This window comes from Rhododendron vialii, chromosome 3a (genome assembly GCF_030253575.1).
Source record: "Rhododendron vialii isolate Sample 1 chromosome 3a, ASM3025357v1".
In the NCBI taxonomy this organism is placed as follows: Eukaryota; Viridiplantae; Streptophyta; class Magnoliopsida; order Ericales; family Ericaceae; genus Rhododendron; species Rhododendron vialii.
In genome coordinates this window covers 7,800,434-7,818,910 of record NC_080559.1, presented here as the reverse complement: position 1 = coordinate 7,818,910, position 18,477 = coordinate 7,800,434, and the positions used below count along the sequence as shown (strand labels likewise).

General features: G+C 38.4%; 2 protein-coding genes across 2 annotated transcripts; one reads left to right on the top strand and one right to left on the bottom strand.

Moving 5' to 3' along the window:
* Positions 1–182: 182 nt before the first annotated feature.
* LOC131318551 (biotin carboxylase 2, chloroplastic) lies at positions 183–14,420 on the bottom strand. Its single transcript, XM_058348410.1, has 17 exons — positions 13,786–14,420; positions 13,640–13,704; positions 10,018–10,343; positions 8,620–8,761; positions 8,243–8,341; positions 8,099–8,155; positions 6,782–6,853; positions 6,317–6,406; positions 5,935–5,994; positions 4,711–4,896; positions 4,527–4,619; positions 4,367–4,448; positions 3,292–3,398; positions 1,815–1,890; positions 1,321–1,367; positions 1,155–1,217; positions 183–604 (listed from the first exon to the last, which is right to left on the bottom strand). Exons 1-17 carry the CDS (start codon positions 14,141–14,143, stop codon positions 572–574), a joined length of 1,956 nt encoding a protein of 651 aa, XP_058204393.1. The 5' UTR covers positions 14,144–14,420; the 3' UTR covers positions 183–571.
* On the top strand, positions 14,078–18,035 carry LOC131318558 (large ribosomal subunit protein uL22c-like). The gene is made up of 7 exons (XM_058348419.1): positions 14,078–14,242; positions 14,749–14,927; positions 15,744–15,826; positions 16,262–16,423; positions 16,920–17,030; positions 17,389–17,455; positions 17,532–18,035. Exons 2-7 carry the CDS (start codon positions 14,807–14,809, stop codon positions 17,792–17,794), a joined length of 807 nt encoding a protein of 268 aa, XP_058204402.1. The 5' UTR covers positions 14,078–14,242; positions 14,749–14,806; the 3' UTR covers positions 17,795–18,035.
* Positions 18,036–18,477: the final 442 nt, after the last annotated feature.

The window sequence follows — 18,477 nt, the reverse complement described above, 5'->3', positions numbered from 1 at the left end:
ATACCAATTATTTCACCCTCTCTGGAAAAAAGGACAACACTACCACACTTTATTACAAAAGTAAATATACACCACACAAAAGAGAGTTGGTATGAGCACATGGTTTTCACTCTGGATTATCTGAACCACTGCTTCCAGAATAATCTTCAGTCAAGTGCTACTGTTCCAAAAGATAGCGGATATTTTGGCGCCATTCTTCCGGATAAGTATCATTGAATTTCCGCAAAAATACCATTGATTAGGCGAATTGGGGAAACATTTTGATCCTCGAACTGTAACTATACGACAAACCTATTGACCCGGAAAATAACAAAAAAGACAGAGAAACAAAAATGGAAATTCGCAATGTAAACCCTAACATATATCTGACTCAATCTAAAACCGAAAGTTGTTATTGAACCTCATTCAGCCTAAAAAGCAAAAGGGTTTTATTTCAAGTTTTTGAGTAATCAACACAACAAAGGGAAACAAGCAACAGACCACAGTGGCAACCTTCATGCTCAAATCCATTGGTAAGCTAAAATCAGCCCAAGAAGAAGCAGCAGCTCCAATTGCGGAAGAAGACATCCGTTCAGGCGGCATTGACCTTTACTATCTGCCGGGGCTGCAGCCACATATTAACGAAGGGTTTTAGCTCATCTCGAATCAGATTTCTGACTATATAATGCACAGCTGACCATGTGAATAAACAAGTGTGCAGCAAAGGAAGTGTTTGGATCTTGAATTTGTGAGACGGGGTTTACAAGCTCCATTATTTTGCTTTTTACTCTGTACATCTTCATCCACAGATTCATGATTCCATGATGCGATCATCAATTTTGGGGGAATTTGCAGAGAGAGAAAAAAACGGGGCAAAGTGAAGCGAGACAGATTTACGTTCACAAATCCATTTTACTTTTCTCTCCACAAATTCAAGATCCAAATGTGGCTTAAGGCGGTATTTTGCTCAAGGATTTAGGGAGGGATTTGAGGACGAACAAGAGAAGAGGAAAAGACTAAATCCCAACTGTCAAATCCGTCAATTTTCCTCCCTTCTTTTTCTTGTCCGCTGCCACATCCTTGATCTAAACACAGCCTAAAAGTCCAATCATCCTGGATTACTGAATGTCTTAATTAGTAGTATATGACATGATAGGGACATTTCAGCTCCATACCGGGGCTAACTCTTCTTCGTGCTTTGGAATAAAAGCAGTATCAACTTTTCCATTTTTGAAGTCCTGCAGAAGAAAAACATGGCGCAAAACAAGTTTAGAAAAAGCAGGTCCCCCACCCCAAACATGGGACATCTCCAAAATAGAAGGCGTGGAGAAAGTTGCCTACCTCAACTTCAAGGATAAGTTTATGGTATTCGATTGTTGTCGGAACTCCTGCCGAAAGAAAATGATATCAACTGACAAGTAGTCGGAGAAAAGAGCAAAAAATAAAAGCCATAAACAAAAAGTCAAAACGTAGAACACGTGGCAAAATGGTTTCTCACTTCCAGCTCTCAGTAACAAATGTTGAAGCCAAAAGGTTTCCTTTAAGCTTCACTATTAAACCTGAAGTGATTGAATCACAAAAATCCTAGCAAAATCTCTCTCTCTCTCTCTCTCTCTCTCTCTCTCTCTCTCTCTCTCACACACACACACACACACACATGCAAAAAGAAAAAAAGACTTGAGTCTGCAAAGGCAGATTTATGGATTAAAACTCGACTTGCTCCCCTCGAATGGAGAATGTTTCTTTATGGTATCAAGAGAAGATTCCAATGAAACAAAAATGCAATTGGAGCAAAATGTCTGGGCATGATATTTGTTAGATTCTCCCGCCCTTACCAGTAATTATAGTGTCATTGAGAGCCCTTTTCATGCGTTCTATTGCTCTCTCTCTTGTTGGAGCCCATACAATAAGCTGTAGATAAAATTGGGGAATAGTTAGGAGAGTTCCATTATCTGAAAAGGAAAGAACCAAAACATAAAACATGACTATGACATCCTGGAATATTTTCAACACCATATCCTCCAAATTCAAGTTCCTAAACCAGCCTAGGCATCCCATAGATAGGTCAGAAATGCACAAGTAGCAACGATTAGAGATGAATTTAAAAATGAGAGTAAACTCTCACTCTCCTTTTTTCTTTTACTCTCTCAGTAGGGAAGTGTGAGATGCTAAAAGTGGAGCATGAAAATCATTTCTACAAATATGCCAGTAGTATGTTCATGCAGGTTTTCACTTAAACATGGTTTATGTTACGAAGACTCACAATAATGTCAAAAGATACTATCATCTCATCTAACAAGCTGGGAACTACTTAACTTGGATCATATGCCTTTGTTTACTCTACATTTGGGCAAGGGATGTCTGAGGGATATGTGGCCAATAAAAGTTTGAAAATTCATAATTTAAAATCCTAGTTGCGATAAAGGAAAAAAAAAAGAAAAGGATTGTTGACTTTTGAAAGGAACTAGAATAATTTCAGAAGTCCAAATAAAAGAATCTGAGTGGAACAAAACAACCTCTCTTCCAGTAATTGATATATGATGTCGCATCTTTTGTAGGATTACAAAGCATAAATGCTAAATTACATCTCATTTACAAGCATGGCTACGAGCACCTAGAGCTTTGATCATTACATAATCAGCCACAGTAATTTTTCCCAAACACCAAAGATTCTCTTGACCCACATCGCTTAATTATCTCCTCCAAAAACTAGTATATGAGCTTGGGCAGCCTCTCCATTCCTTGCTAATTGGTTTGGAGTTGGATGCTTTAAGAACGAGATCCAAAATATATTAAATATATATCCCTACAATTTAAGTATGAGCGAGTTTTAAATTCTTCCTTTGAACAAATTCTTAGTTCCTTCCAAAAACAAATACAACTTAGATCTTAAGTAACCGAAACTAGATTGAATATTCTTTTTCAATACTTGTTATTGGCATTGCTTCATAAGATACAAAATTGCAAACCCTGATTTTACTGTTTTTGCCTTGCCAGTCCCAATTCGAGATAAAGCATTGAAGCATAAATGTAATCCAGCTCATGAACTTCATTTAGACCCTTAAAGTAACAAATACATACAAAAAACATCAACACATAAACAGATACTCGTACAGTTGATAGCACAAGCAAATCACATGAATTTATGGCGTTATTGAGCATATAACAATGCACACCAAATCAAAGGCATGCAAGCAAAAAAATTCACTTGCCCCAGTTTCTGCAGTCAAAAAACATTTGATAAAGGATGTGAAATTGAGCAAAAGCATAGGCACATCATATATTGCACCAAAAATTTAAATATCGACAAACCTTTCCAAGTAGGGAATCATAGCTTGGTGGAACCACGTAATCAGGATAGATATGACTATCCATTCTCACAAATGGACCTCCCGACGGCAAGTATGCTGTTATTCTACCTGATGTCCAGAAAGAACAAACATATGAGCCTCTGAAACGTCTAGAATTTTATGACCAGGAGAATGCTATGATACACATAGTGTGTACCATAGAAATGTTATGTCCGTTTGTGGGGTTGGTTATTTTTTGTGGTGTAGGTCGTGTAGTATAAACAGGTGTGTAACCATAAAAAAGTTTCATTTGGTATGTATTATTGTGTAGTGGTTTTAGTCTTTTATGTGCCTTTTCTGTAATGACTTTACGTGGTGTTACGCAATATTCTTGACTAGCTACTAATGGATGTGTATGCTGCACATGAAGATAGTACAATTATTGTAGCAAGTTATGAACTATTGTGGCTAGTTACGAAAAATTTGGTTTAGAATGTACCATAGGTCCCCTTGATGACCATACAAAACCAAGAATTGCATAACAAGTCTCAAACATAACTGCACGTGAACTTTTGGCAAACACAACTGCGTGTGAACTTTGGAAAACACACTCTTAAAAATTGCAAAGACTGGGAACCCAAAGATAAAAAACTCCAAGACTTCAACTTGTAAAACCTGAGTACACCAATTGAAAGCATATTACAAGACCCAATAACATAACTTTGACACAACTTATGAGCCATTGGTCCTAACTCAAGGACATATCCATCCAATCAAGTGATATTTAGAATGCCCTCATCCCTGAAGCTAAGCAAATGTATGTAAAATAATCCAGAAGCAAACAAACTTCAGAAACCCAAAAAAAAAAAGAACAGAAAAGAAAAGAAAAGAAAAGAAAAGAAAAGAAAAGAGGACTTGAAATTTTGACACCAGCTAACTGTCCTTGTGGCAGAAAATAAGGTAGAGAATATGTTGAGGATATAATAGTCCAAAATACCAAAGAATGAACTTAGAAATGACATCGGAACATTACTGCAGCTAAAGTGATGGGCAAAATAGCATTGACAAAGCAATCACGAATCACGATACACACATACCTGGCCCAGGTCTGAAATTTTTAAAAGCATCTTCTGCATTAATACGGCACTCAATTGAATGTCCTCTCAGCACAATATCTTCCTGTCAAAATGATACCATAAAAAATTAAGTTCATTGTGCTTTATGTCCTGAGTAGTTTTAGTATCTCACATTCAGTACCTGTTTGTAGCGAAGTTTTTCCCCTCTTGCTACCCGGATCTGTTCTTCAATCAGGTCGACAGAGGAAATCATCTCCGTCACAGGATGCTCAACCTAAATGTTTTGGCCCAGCATGAGAACCAGTGAACACAATTAACAGTTAATCACAGCCAAGGTAATATACACAAGCAGCGTCATCTTGTACCTGGATCCGAGTATTCATTTCCATGAAATAAAAGGAACCTCTCTCATCCAAAAGGAACTCCACAGTTCCAACACCAATGTATCCTATAGATGCTGCTGCTGAAACTGCTGCATCACCCATGGCTTTACGCAACTCTGGGGTTAATGCAGGTGAGGGTGCTTCTTCCAGAAGCTTCTGATTCCTTCTCTGCACGACCAAGTTATTTCAACATGACTCGTCACGTAAATAAAATATTCTTCCAACAAGAGCAGGAAACACCTCCACAAATTTGAAATAATATTGTTTGTTCCCATGTTTCAACAAAATCAGAATTAGCAGGTTGGCCTCCTTAACAATTTCAACAGCTATGAATGTTTGTTGTTGATATAAGTTCAACTAGGCCGAGGGAGAATGCCTCATCTTCCTTTTTTCTCCCCTTTTTTGTTAATCCAAAGAATGAGAAAGGAGAAAGAGAGTCCAAATGAAAGAACACCAGAGGGGGAAAAAAGAAGCATGAACAACAGACACATGCAAGAGAAAAGAGAATGCTTCTATCTTTTAGGAATTAGGATTATATTATATTGTTGATTGTTGATTTGTGGAGAGTTTTATCAAGGGAATTAGAGTAAAGTTTCTTTTTAACAGTTCCGTTGCATTCTATCGCAAATCAGGCTTTCTTGTGTCATTACCCCTGTTTTTTCCCCTCTTCTCACCTATTGAGTGCCACCTGGCTTGGGTTTCCACAATGGTTGCTGTTTGCAGCAGAATCAAACAGATAAATTTGCAAGCTTTTTCCATTAAATGTTGCTTTAAGTTATACTTATTAATTGGTTTGAGAGTGTATGCTCGAGTCATGCATATTACACCTGTTGAACTCCAAGCAGCATCTTAGGAATCTTCTATGTTTATGAATAGTCCTATCCTATCAGTCCCAGACTTCTTAAAGTGAGTCCTACTGCCATATGTCAAGTGGAAAATCTGAAGAGCGGCCCCTCCCGACCCTAATTGTATGTTTCTAGTCAAGTTCCAAATGTGGATTGAGCTGAAACAAAGCCTCCTGGTTCCAAACTCCAACATGCCAAAAAATAAATGGAAATTTAGCCACAATTAATCATCTACTTTAAAAAAAAAGTGTATCTAACTCCCACTTAACTAGTATGTGGTGTAAAGAGTTGAGGAAGTTATTATGATGTTCCGACTGGAAAACGTAGCAGATAAAGAGGCATATGAAGGAGTTGAATATACCTGAATACTGCAATCACGCTCTCCAAAGTGAACTACATTACCGTACTTGTCTGCAAGAACCTGTAGAAACCAAAATGCTAAACGTGAATCAATGGATCAAAACATGATCAAGTTTTGCACTTTTCAGTCCAAACATGTTGCCTACAATTGTGCCTCTCTCATACGTCTTAGCTGCAGTGTTGCTGTAGAGTTACAGTATCCAAAATCATAATGCAATAACATAGCTTAATCTCTCACTAGGGATAATAAATATGTATCTTATCATGCACTCGAAGGAACAATTTAAGGCCATCTGTAATCCCCCATCAAGTGTGTCACCCATTGCAGGGCACAAGATAATTCCTTTTTATTTGGATAAAACCCAAAATAGACAAACAGTTACCTGAAACTCAATGTGCCTTGGATTTTGGATGTACTTCTCCAAATAAACACCATCATTTCCAAATGCAGCTGCAGCCTCACTCTTAGCTGCCTGTGGACATAACCAGTTTGAATTCAACATACAAAGTCATCTATTGCAACACATCTTGATACAATTGTTGGTGCATAGGTCCATTTCTCGTGCCGCCGTCTATTTTGTATGGGGGTGGCATTCTGTTCATGCCCAATATATAATACTTATTGAGAAGACTCAATAGCTTCACAATTAATTCAATAGGATTACTTATCTCATGTGATAATGTATCCCTTTACTATTTCAAGTCAAACAAACCAGACCAAAGAGGAAAGATATTAATTGTACACTCTTTGCACTACAGCTCAGATCACACATGCAAAGAACCCTGAAATCTTTTGTAAAAGAGGGCAAATAAGTAAGGTGGAAGAGAACTGCGATCAAGAGAAACACCTGCAGCAACTTCACAAACTCATCAGGTTCTTTTGCAAGACGCATTCCCCGTCCTCCACCACCTGCTGTTGCCTTCAAAACACAAAGTATAATTCACTCAATCACCCGAGCAAAAATGGAAATATATCTTGCTATGGTTCACTTGATTGTACAGTCATAGAAGAGTGAGGGGAATGAGAATAGAGTACGAAAATAGTAATTGCAACCACTATTGTTATCAAACCTATTTATAGCCCGCAATCAAACAGGACAGAAAAATATTCAACGACAATTATAGCAAGTTCTAGAATACATCAAACCCTCTTGGATATCTGCATTTTGAGAGTTTGGACATTCCATAAGATTTAACGTGTTCGGCCCGGAGTGCCCCCATGGATTTGGTTACACAATGCCACTCCCTGCGACCGCTCTAAAAACAAACTTGCGGGTGCGATGTCGAATGCCATAAAAAGACTTAATTGAAACCCTTCCTACCACCAATTGGTTTTAGGAGAGATAGTGGAAAAGCAGTCCGACACAACCTTTCATAGAATTCCGCAGGCCAACCCACATATCATGTCTCAGTTAATAAAATAACAGAAAAGACAATGATTTGTTCATCTCCATGGCCCAACTGACAGATAGCATACAGATTTGTGCTGAACAAGCACCCAAAGGCATTCAAATGAGTATGTATGCCAAGCCTCCAAGAACTACTATTTTAGCCATCAATGTCTATTCTCCACAATAAAATCTGTTCAACTGCAGACGATATGATCTGTACCAGCGTGACTAAAGGACCAAGCATGAATTGCTTGGGCATAAACAAACTAAAGGATGAAAAGACAAGGAAAGAAGAATCACAGACGAAACTCCTGGTTCTTCCATTGAAGACGGACAGTATAATTCCCACTAATCACTACTGCAAAACCATCTGGTCGCCAAACACAATGAACCAGAAGGGTTTGACTTGACCAATATTCATCCAAAGACAACAAATGACATCCTAAAAATGCTGCTGAGCTTTTCTATGGACTAAAGGCAGCAACACTCATGACTGCCCAAAGTGGCATCGGGCTAAGTTCATTAAGCTCTATTGCAGCTACATTACAAGAATAAAAGTTACCAAGGTGATGAATACTCAAATATAAGAATTGTGTAAGGCCACCATTAAATTTTGAACAAATGCAGATTGCTATTATTGACCAAGACATATTATTTTGAACAACACTTTCTTTTTCTTTTTTGAACAGCATTGACCAAGACATATTAATCAGCTTGGATTGCATTCCCAAATCATAATGTATAGGAGATTTAAGTTCTACAAATAAAAAGTACCTTGATCATCACCGGAAAGCCAATCTCCTTTGCAAGCCTAAAGGCTTCTTCTGTGCTCTACAATCACAATAATTACGAACATGAAGATCAAGAAACAGAAAATTTGGTTTTTATTACGTCTCGTAATGCCCAAAATACAGATACCTCCACCAGCCCATCACTGCCTGGTACAGTTGGAACGCCAGCATTCTTCATTGTGTCCCTGGCCGTTGATTTATCACCCATGACGCGTATACTGTCAGGCTGCAAAATCATAAAACCAGATTTCAACAACTTTGCCACATACAAGGACTTGTGTTCATATCCAAGTAGTAAGAATTTTTGAATATGAGCCAAGAGACCTTTGGCCCAATGGCAACAGGCACTTAGGGGTCAGGAGTTAAAGCCGGTTTTTTCCATGAGTTAGATGCTTTAAATTCAAATACAGAACCTTTAATATTGACACGAGCATCCCACTTCAGATACTAATGGTTAGATCATATTGACTTAAAACAAAATTCAGCATTTTTTTAAGCCCTTACATTTGGACCAATAAAGTTGATTCCATGCTCCCTGCACATTGCAACAAAAACTGCATTCTCAGAAAGGAAGCCATATCCAGGATGCAACATTGTACAGCCACGACTGGTAGCAGCAGAAAGGACATTTGGGACCACCAAATACCTGCAAGTAGAAGACAAATATTCACATATGTAGACCATTTTATGTTATATATTCTACTCAAAAAGGAAAACACATGTGAAAGAGGAACTCCAAGAAACTGTAAGGTTTTTCAACTGGATTTGCTATGTTTCATGCCATTGCTTAGTACATTGTGAAACATCTATTCCACAAGAATGGCCAGAGAAAAATGTAAGCTCAAGGCATAGACACTACCACTACCTGGGGAACCAGAAATGGCCAGAGAAAAATGTAAGCTCAAGGCATAGACACTACCACTACTTGGGGAACTAGAAATCAACTAGAGTAAAAGATTGATGAAACAGTATAAACAGGTTAGTTCAGCCACAAAAGATACTGTTTCCAAAGCAATGCTGAGAAAGAACACTACAGAGCTAAATTTCAATGGCCCTTCTAAATGAAGAGTCAGTGTCAGAGAGAGTTCTAGACTCCAATACTCTGTGGACCAAAGTATGACAGTTCTTGGATCCTCTCTTCTTTAGGACGTCAAATGGACAAAGTGTTTTGTTGATTCTTGTGAAATATCAGACATTAAGGTTCTTGAAAGGTTTTAGAATGAGGTCCCTTGTGATTGATGCCAGATTTATCTTAAATTAGTTTTGCTGGCAAAGATTTTATCATTAGAAGACTCAGACCATGCAGTTAACACTGCAATAGAGGTCATTAACTCGTTTCAGATTTAGGAAGTAGATATGATGCATATTCCGACACAACTCCTCCCACAAGTACAGCCGTGCAGCCTGCATGAGAAGATACCATTTCGATAGCACCCCTTCTGGCAGATCCAACCTTTAACCCCTCTTTCTAGATGACCAGTAGTTAGCCCCCGGGAACTTGGAAATTGCAAAGAATATAACAGCTCCTTTTTTTTTGCAAATAATCTCAACATACTATAGGCTGTTATTATTTTCCCCCCGTTGTTGTTCCTGTTATGTAATACATTCTACCATTTTAGTCAAAGTTTTTAGGTGAGAAGCAACCCAACATTCTCAACAAGCGTGTAATCAACCAACAAAACAACCTATATGGGCAGACTAACAACCCAACTACATAAGAAAAGGGATCACGAAAATAAAAATAGAGATGACTGCCACCTTCCATCATGCTAGGAATAGTATTAATGAAAAATTAATACAATAAATCAGAAATGTTAACCACTACTAAACAATACGAACATTTATCGACAGGCACAAAAACCTTTTGAGTTTAACAACTTGCAAACCACTTGTGCGACTTACGATTGATTGCTTGGTGCTTCACCTATGCAGACTGATTCATCAGCCAGTTTCACGTGCAGTGCATCCTTATCTATGGTTGAGTAAACTGCAACACAGGGTATTCCCATCTCATGAGCAGTTCGAATCACACGAACCGCAATTTCTCCTCGATTTGCCACCAAAATTTTATCTGCAAGGCACTTAGCACGAAGGGGTCCACCACGTTTCTGCAATTTACGGCTAACTTGAATACTCCGGGTACTCTTCCCAAGAAAGTTCACCCTACTTCCCAAATTAAAGCTGCATCTTGGGCTCTGAATTCCATTGGCTCTCCCCACAGATAAACCCTTGCATGAAGAAAATTATCAACAGATTCAAATAAATCTATATACCACGAAAGCAAGAGCTATTAAAACTGAAAGACTTCTGTTGAATCATTCAAGAAGCCAAACACAGTCATGTATTACGACGTGTTACAATGGCTTTGGCATTCCATATGATCAAAAGGCCAATCATATAGCGAATGGAGCTATCGGCGCATCAAACATTGTTTCCTGGTTGGGATTGTAACATGCTACAGGAAGCCAAAAGTAACAATGGAAAGGTGTAACTTCAACCAATTGATCCAAGTTTTTTTATACATAAAATAGATCATTCAGATGTACTTGATCAGAATGGATAGAGTTTGTGGACTTCACATAGGTAAGTTTATACATTCTTTATGGGCACTCACAGAAGTTTAAGAAATAAATATTTCAAATGCAATTTCTTCACATGATCAAAAGGCCAATCATTTAGCGAATGGAGCTATCGGCATCAAACATTGTTTCCTGGTTGGGATTGTAACATGCTACAGGAAGCCAAAAGTAACAATGGAAAGTTGTAACTTCAACCAATTGATCCAAGTTTTTTTTTACATAAAATAGATCATTCAGATGTACTTGATCAGAATGGATAGAGTTTGTGGACTTCGCATAGGTAAGTTTATACATTCTTTATGGGCACTCACAGAAGTTTAAGAAATAAATAGTTCAAATGCAATTTCTTCACATGACTAACCTCCATGACACCCACAACCACGATGCCAATATGCCATCAAGCCAGATATGGGAATTTTCGCAAAATCATCTCTGAGCAATATATTTTTCTTTTGACAAATTAAATTGAGTGAAAACTGTTTAGAAAATAGTCGCATTGAATGCACGTGTTTAAGCCTCTACACCGCATAAGACATATCAAATCATACACAATCTAGCAGTTGTAGAGTACCTCTAGTCCACCTAATAGTAATCGAAGTTTAGTCCAAGTTTTGAACTAGTAAAACTTACTCTTAAAACCCTTAACACAACAAATCCTCGGTGAAACAACAGGCTTTGATAAAATTCTCTCGAGTATTGATTTGGCGAACATGGTGAGCAAAGAGGGAGTGGAATATCTTGGATTTTGTAGTTACATCAACAAAATATACCAAAACTCAACTAATGTACCCACAAGAAACTAAAAACTCTACTGAATATCTACATCGGAAACAAATAAGTTATCGACGAGAGGAAAGAGGGTTAGGATTGGGGGTGAGTAGAGAGGGCCCCGTTTGATAAACGGATTAGAGGTTGGGATTGGATTGTTAAGGTGATGGTATTAGTAATACATTGTTTGGTTTCCAAAATTTGTCCGGATTGGTTGTCCCATGTGATGAACAATCCGGCCCATAGGGGGTATTAGTAATACCCCTTGGGACTTGGTATTCGTAGTCCAATCCCAACCCCTTCTCATTACCAATCCCTTCTCATTATCAATTTCTTCTATCAATCCAATCTAATCCCATCTCAAACAAACATAATATTAATAATCCCATCATCTAATCTCATCCCAACAAACATACTCATTATCAATCTATTCTCATTAACAATCCATTCTCATTACCAATCCCAATCCTAATCCCATCTCCTTATGAATCTCATCCATCTATCACTGTTATCAAACGGGGCCTGAAGTAACCAACAATGTTGTCACCAAACAAATTTCAAACCATCAAATCTTTTTGCACTATTATATCCCAATGTGATCATAGCCATAATAAGCACAAAACACAGCTTCATGGCAAGACATTTAACATATAAACAGGTCCCACCTGCACAAGCTTTTCTGTCAATGCAAAACAAGTTCACACACACACACACACACGCATCCTGCTGGAAATTTTGGAATGCCACCCTTACAAAGTACTGAAAGCAAAACAAAACAAAACAAAACCGAAAAAATGACATATTCAGCTACGTACCAAGATGATATAGGATGGGGAAAAGGTTGAGTACGTTTTACTGTATTTAACACAAGACAGGAAGGGCCAATGAATAGAAAAGGTGGAAAAGTAGAATTGTAGGGTGTATCTGTAAAGCGAAGTCCCACATCGCCTGAGTACCAAAGAAATATGAAGTATATAAGCGTGAGGGCATCCTCACTTCATAGCTAGATTTTGGGGTTGAGTTCTACCCAAGACCGTGTAACATGGTATCAAGGTACACCAGAGATGGGTAGGGTGCGTGTCTCTGGCCTGCACACGGCAGGTGCTGCTGAGAGAGCATGCTGCGCGTGAGAGAGGGTGTGAAGCGAAGTCCCACATCGCCTAGGTACCAAAGAAATATGAAGTATATAAGCATGATGGCACCCTCACTTCATAAGCTAGCTTTTGGGGTTGAGTTCTACCTAATACCGTGTAACAGTATTAGGTTTAGGTTTTCCAGTGAACATAAGAAAGAATGACTGTGAATGCTGGGTAAATTTAACTGTAAAATCATATTCCCCATTTCTTACATAGAGTATAATACTATATAGAGTGAAAAAAAGTACCTCACATTAACAAGACAGCATTTTTTAACAAACAAAGGACACAAATTTCCTACCAGGGGAAGCAACAAATTTTCTAGTGGCCTTTGAGGATTGTAAGGATGTCATACAATTCAAAGGAGACTTCATGATCCTGCCTGATGGCACTTGCCTGGGAAATGATATTGAAGATACAACTGATGTAATTCCCAAACCCCAACCTTTCGCATTAAAGAAACTTAGGAGTAACATAACTATGTGACTAATTTGATTGTTAAAAGCCAAGAGGCCTTTGGTTCAACGGCAATCAGGAGTGCACTTAGGTGTCAGTAGCCCAACCCTTCCTATCAAAGAAACTTAGGAGTGACTAAATTTGATTGTTAAGAAACAACTTGTAATCATACTTTAAATTAACTAGACAAGGCAATTAACATAGTTTTGGGCAGATAGAAAAGGATATTGGGTATGTATATAAGCACTCAGAAGTTCCTAAAGGTCCTCCCAGCAGTATCATTCATTATTCAATACTAACAGATAAGAACTCATAGCTTGACTCCAGTTGCCTTGTTAATTGTTAACTGGCAAATCATATAGACTGCCTAAAGAAAACTTATCAAGAATGTCTTTTTAAAAAAAAGGTGAGGTACTCCAAAATAAAGAAACTACATTTTAACAGAAATTTCACAATTCGAGAGACATGAATTGTTTTGATTTCTCTTTTGGGTTAATGAGACATGGAAAATTAAGGAGAAAACACATTCAAAAGCAAAAACAAGAAGACTGATAAGGAGTGGAGAGAAGAGGAGGTGGCACTTACAGGAGAGGAGAGAACAGATTTGGAAAAGGTCGTAGCGGAGGGGTCCATTTCCCAATCAAGAATGCCTATAAAAAACAGACCCACTTAAGGAAATGCAAGAATTTGATGAAGTAACAGATCTGATCAAGAATGCAGGAAAAGCGTACCTTTCAAAGAGAAGCTGAGAGAGAGAGAGAGAGAGAGAGAGAGAGAGAGAGAGAGAGTAGTTGGAATGGGAAGAAGGAAGTTGAAGAAAATAAGGAAGAAGGTGTCGATGAAAACAAGGGGGAGTTGACAGATTGAATGCTCCGCCAAACGGGTTGGGAACTTGGAAGCTAACCACTTGCTAATTTCTCTATTTGGTTTATAGGGGTTTATGTGCTGATAAATGAAGGAAAGGGGGTTAATCCGCACATCGACTAAACCATAAGGACCTAAGTGACGTTTCCTCTGAGAAAATTCACTCGAATTCTTCTTCCCATATCCGGCCAATCTCAACCCAAAAACCGGATCCATATAGACCATCTTCGCTTGGCAAAGAGAGAGAGAGAGAGAGAGAGAGAGAGAGAGAGAGAGCGCAGCCGACTCGCCGCTCAGCTTTGCTCCGGCGACATCCCCAGTCAGGTGCACTTACATAATTCCCCCCCATTTCCTACCAATCTACGTATACATATTTGCATAGTACATCTAGTTCAGAAATGTCGTATCATTTGCTAAGTGATGATACTTGTAAAACCCAGAAACCTCTTGATTGGTACATCTAGTTTTTATGGGTCTTTATAGGTTTATAGTTTTTATGGTCTTCATAGGTTTAAGTGAACTCCCATTGAGGGAGATAAGACGTATTGAAACCCGACAGAAGTTAAAGTTGTTTGTACACCATGTGTTCGATGAAATGCCTATTAGTCCTATTCAAGTCGGGCATTTAGTTTCCTTGCTTGTTTATGAATATTTGCTGAACCTTTTATCCTGTTGCCATTTTAATGGTTTCTCAAACATCACACTTATTTTCACAGCATTATAGTTTTTTAGTGCTAGAGGTACAAATTACAGTGGACGTTTTGAATACTTTTCTGATTTCTCCCCTTTTCTGCCGATACCGTAGTAATTTTCCGTGTAAACTTTTGTAGATGATAAATTGTTATTCAAAGGGATATTCTTTGTGAAGAGGATCTTTTAGCTTAAGTCATGGCGGGCTGGCAGAGACATTTCCAATCCATACTCCGTCAGGTTGGGAAGAGATTAGAGCATAACTACAATGCTTCGGTCAACTTCTCAGGTCATCACTCAAGCGCCTCCTTAGTACCTGGTAGGTCTATAACTAAATTCTTGTAAACTTGTTGTGAGAAGTCTTGTCCTTGGTGATATGCTCTAAAGTTATTTACTTGGTTAGTAGGAGAACAATATATGTTGGATGTTTTGCTTTAGATGAAAAAAATAAATCTCTTTTTCTCTTCACTGGTTAAAAATTCAATATGGCTTTGAAATTTGGTTTGATATCTAACTTACATGGACTCTGTATGCCTATTAGGTACGGCCATACGGGTACATATATGATTGCCGGGCAGGGGCGGACCCAGGATTTGGCTGCAGTGGGGTCAAATATCTACCACACATATAATTTTTTGGGATCTTCAGGGCAAAAATATTATCTTTTGGGGCAAAATTACGAAATACTCCTCAAAACTATACCTGCTCTAGGGGTATTTTGGAACTCAGCGGGGTCGCGTGACCTCGCTTGCCATAGTGTGGTTCCGCCCCTGTTGCCGGGGCCTTTTAATTCTCATGTCCTATGACACTGGTGCATGGATATATATTTTTTTTCTTGAGGACTTTATTTAGTATAATTGAGATTTACAAACAAATGTAGTGCACGTTATGCTGAAAATGTTACTTGTTATGCGTATTTATATGCTGAACTTGACTACTTATGTGAACCTGTTGAGTTTTTATCCGGCTGGAGATGTTGCACACACAGCTGACATGTTCTAAAACTTCAAAAGTTAGAAGAGTCCGTGTAACTTAGTGTGCTATTATGCGACTTTGTATATCTTTATTTCATGCATCACATTGTCGTAGGTAGCTTTAAGCCATTGATGTATTAACTTTGAATCTTCCTTTGCAGGCGAGCTGCCTAATTTGCAGATCCTAAGTTCTTCGTCTTCTCTAAACAACTCAAGGCCATTGTATCAATATTGGCAGCAGTTGGTAATTCTAAGATTTTTTCTGAATTTAACCAAGCTTTTTGGATGATTGTCTATTGTCCTCCTTGATAGACTATCTCAAATTGTACATGCACACCAATGAGTCAGCACAACATACTGATCGATGGGATAGTGTTTGTGGACTTCCAGAGTGCACATAAAAGATTCTTGACTGAGGGCCTGAGGCTTATTGTTCTCCTACTTGATGATATGTATAATTAGTTCATTTATTTTCTTGTATTGTGGGTTGACTTAAAAAATTTGTCTTATGTTGATGGCTTTTGAGATATAATGGATGTTTATTGATTAGCTGACCCTGCAATTGATTTCCAAAAAAGAAAAAGAAAGTGACTAAGATACTGGATCCAGTTCCGTAAATCATATTTCTGCGGTTTTCTTGCTTAATTGTTAACTCTCATTCTTTGTTTATTTATTGCAGCAATTTTCCACTTCGAGGACGTTGCTTGCTAGTTCATCTGACGAAACACCTATTTCTTCTCCACTGACGCCTGTTCTGGCATTGGGCAGTGGTAAACCTGAAGAGCAGAAAGTTCTATCTAAACCTTCAAAAGTTCAAGCAGTTTTAAAAGGCATAAAACAGGTATGAGATTCCTCTTTTTTTGACGTCTTTCATTGATAAACGCCTAGGGACTTTTAGTAATTTTAACGCTTCCAGGTACTCTGTGTGGGGCATTCAATACGTAGATGTAATGTTGGAAACAAGGCCTTTAAATTTGAATTCCAATGCATTAATGGTATGTTTCCTTTAAAGTTGGAGCTGGAAGAGGGACATCACAAGTCATAGCATGAGACATTAATCAATCCCTCAACAGTTTCAGTGAAAATTACGGATGCTAACCAATCTGCGAACATCACAAGTCTTTAACATTTTGCAGTTTTTAACTCTTAAAAGTATTCTTGAACTAATGGCCAGCTAGTTTGGACCACTAGAAAGATCATGGTAAGCTAGATTTTTCCTGTCAGAAATAGAGTCAATAGACCAAAGGGATGATAAAGGGAACTTCCTTAAGCACATACTTTTTTTTAATTTGGTTTTTGTTTTGCATTGACTGTGTTTAATGCCTCACTGTTTTCAGAGTCCTAAGAAGGTGAACTTGGTTGCTGCATTAGTTCGTGGCATGCGTGTGGAAGACGCATTGTTGCAGTTGCAAGTGACGGTTAAGCGAGCCTCCAAAACTGTATATCAGGTGATAAAAACTATTGAACATTTTACACGTGATTATACACACATTTTAAAATGGTTATGTCATCGATTTCATGTGCGAAAGGGAAAACAAGTTCTTTCCTTCTTGGGGGTGAGGATAAAGGAAAGATGCTTTTTTTAGATGGAATTTTTGTCCCACGAGTTCTTTCACTCAGAGCTTATATTATAAAGTGAGATTCTGTATTTTAACGATCATCCAATTCAGTCATGTCCATATCATATAGACAAAGATCCATCTCTGCCTATTGGGAAAAAAGGTTCATGTCTATGTTTTTGGTTTTTGAGTGTATTTTAAATAATTTTCGTGCATTTTAAAAACGAAATAAATCCTTTCTGTGCAGGTTATACACTCAGCCAGGGCAAATGCAACCCACAATCACGGATTAGACCCAGATCGTCTCCTTGTTGGTAACTACAAAAAATGAATCCCCCTTCTTGATTTTACTTGAAATATGCTTATTGTATATTTTCATGCTTCTTGCAGCTGAGGCATTCGTTGGGAAGGGCCTCTTCCTAAAGAGAGTCTCTTTCCATGCTAGAGGAAGATCCGGAATAATGCATAAACCGGAGTGTAGATTGACCGTGGTAGTTAGGGAAATAACTCCAGAAGAGGAGGCTGAGATAGCTAAGCTGAAAGTTAGCAATTTCCTCAAGCTTACCAAGCGGGAGAGACAACTTGTCCCCCACAAGCTTATTGAGACTACTCCGATTTGGAGCCGCAAAGGCAAAGAAACAACTCACGGATGACCTGGTATGGGTCCGCGACCAAGCCTCTCTTCAAATTTTCACATTCTGGTATGAAATCATGCTGTGGTTGGAAGATGCTTAATTGTAAACTGTCATTCGAATCATTGTCGTTTTGATAGAACGGTTTAAAACTTTTCAGTACCTGTACTACATTTTGACGATGAGGAGCTTTGTTATGTGGGAAGACAACTGCGTGTCTGCATGGGACATTTGTGTTAATGTATACCGTTTTTTGTTGTTAGTGCTCCAACTTGGGGAAATATTTGGGTTGTCCTATACACCATTCCTGGCCCAATAAAGAAACCTTCCAGAACCTTATTGACAAAGTCCAAGCAAATCTCGATGGTTGGGTTAGGAAAAATGTTTGCCCTGGCTGGGCGACACACGCTCATTGATTCCGTGAATTCCACTATTCCTACTTACATTTCTCAAACAAACGCTCTGCCCAAATCTGTCACGGATAGATTGGACAAAGTGAATCAGGATTTCCTCTGGGGTTCCTTGGAGGAAAGCCGCAAGCTTCATGCAGTGAATTGGAAGAATGTTGGTAAGCTAATAAAGTGGCTTTCGCCAATCTCAATTGGAGATTCTATAATGAACCTAATTCTCTCTTTGGTGCCGTGTCCTCAAGGGTAAGTACGGGAATACGATCAAACAAGTGTCTAAGCCTTCTCCAATTTGGA

Coding starts and splice junctions, on each gene's coding strand:
- LOC131318551 (XM_058348410.1), bottom strand. CDS start 14,143: ATGGTCTATATGGATCCGGTTTTTGGGTTGAGATTGGCCGGATATGGG. Junction 13,705..13,785: donor TCTCAGCTTCTCTTTGAAAG/GTACGCTTTTCC, acceptor TGTTTTTTATAG/GCATTCTTGATTGGGAAATG. Junction 3,399..4,366: donor AAATTTCAGACCTGGGCCAG/GTATGTGTGTAT, acceptor TCTGGACATCAG/GTAGAATAACAGCATACTTG.
- LOC131318558 (XM_058348419.1), top strand. CDS start 14,807: ATGGCGGGCTGGCAGAGACATTTCCAATCCATACTCCGTCAGGTTGGG. Junction 14,928..15,743: donor AAGCGCCTCCTTAGTACCTG/GTAGGTCTATAA, acceptor CTTCCTTTGCAG/GCGAGCTGCCTAATTTGCAG. Junction 15,827..16,261: donor ATCAATATTGGCAGCAGTTG/GTAATTCTAAGA, acceptor TATTTATTGCAG/CAATTTTCCACTTCGAGGAC.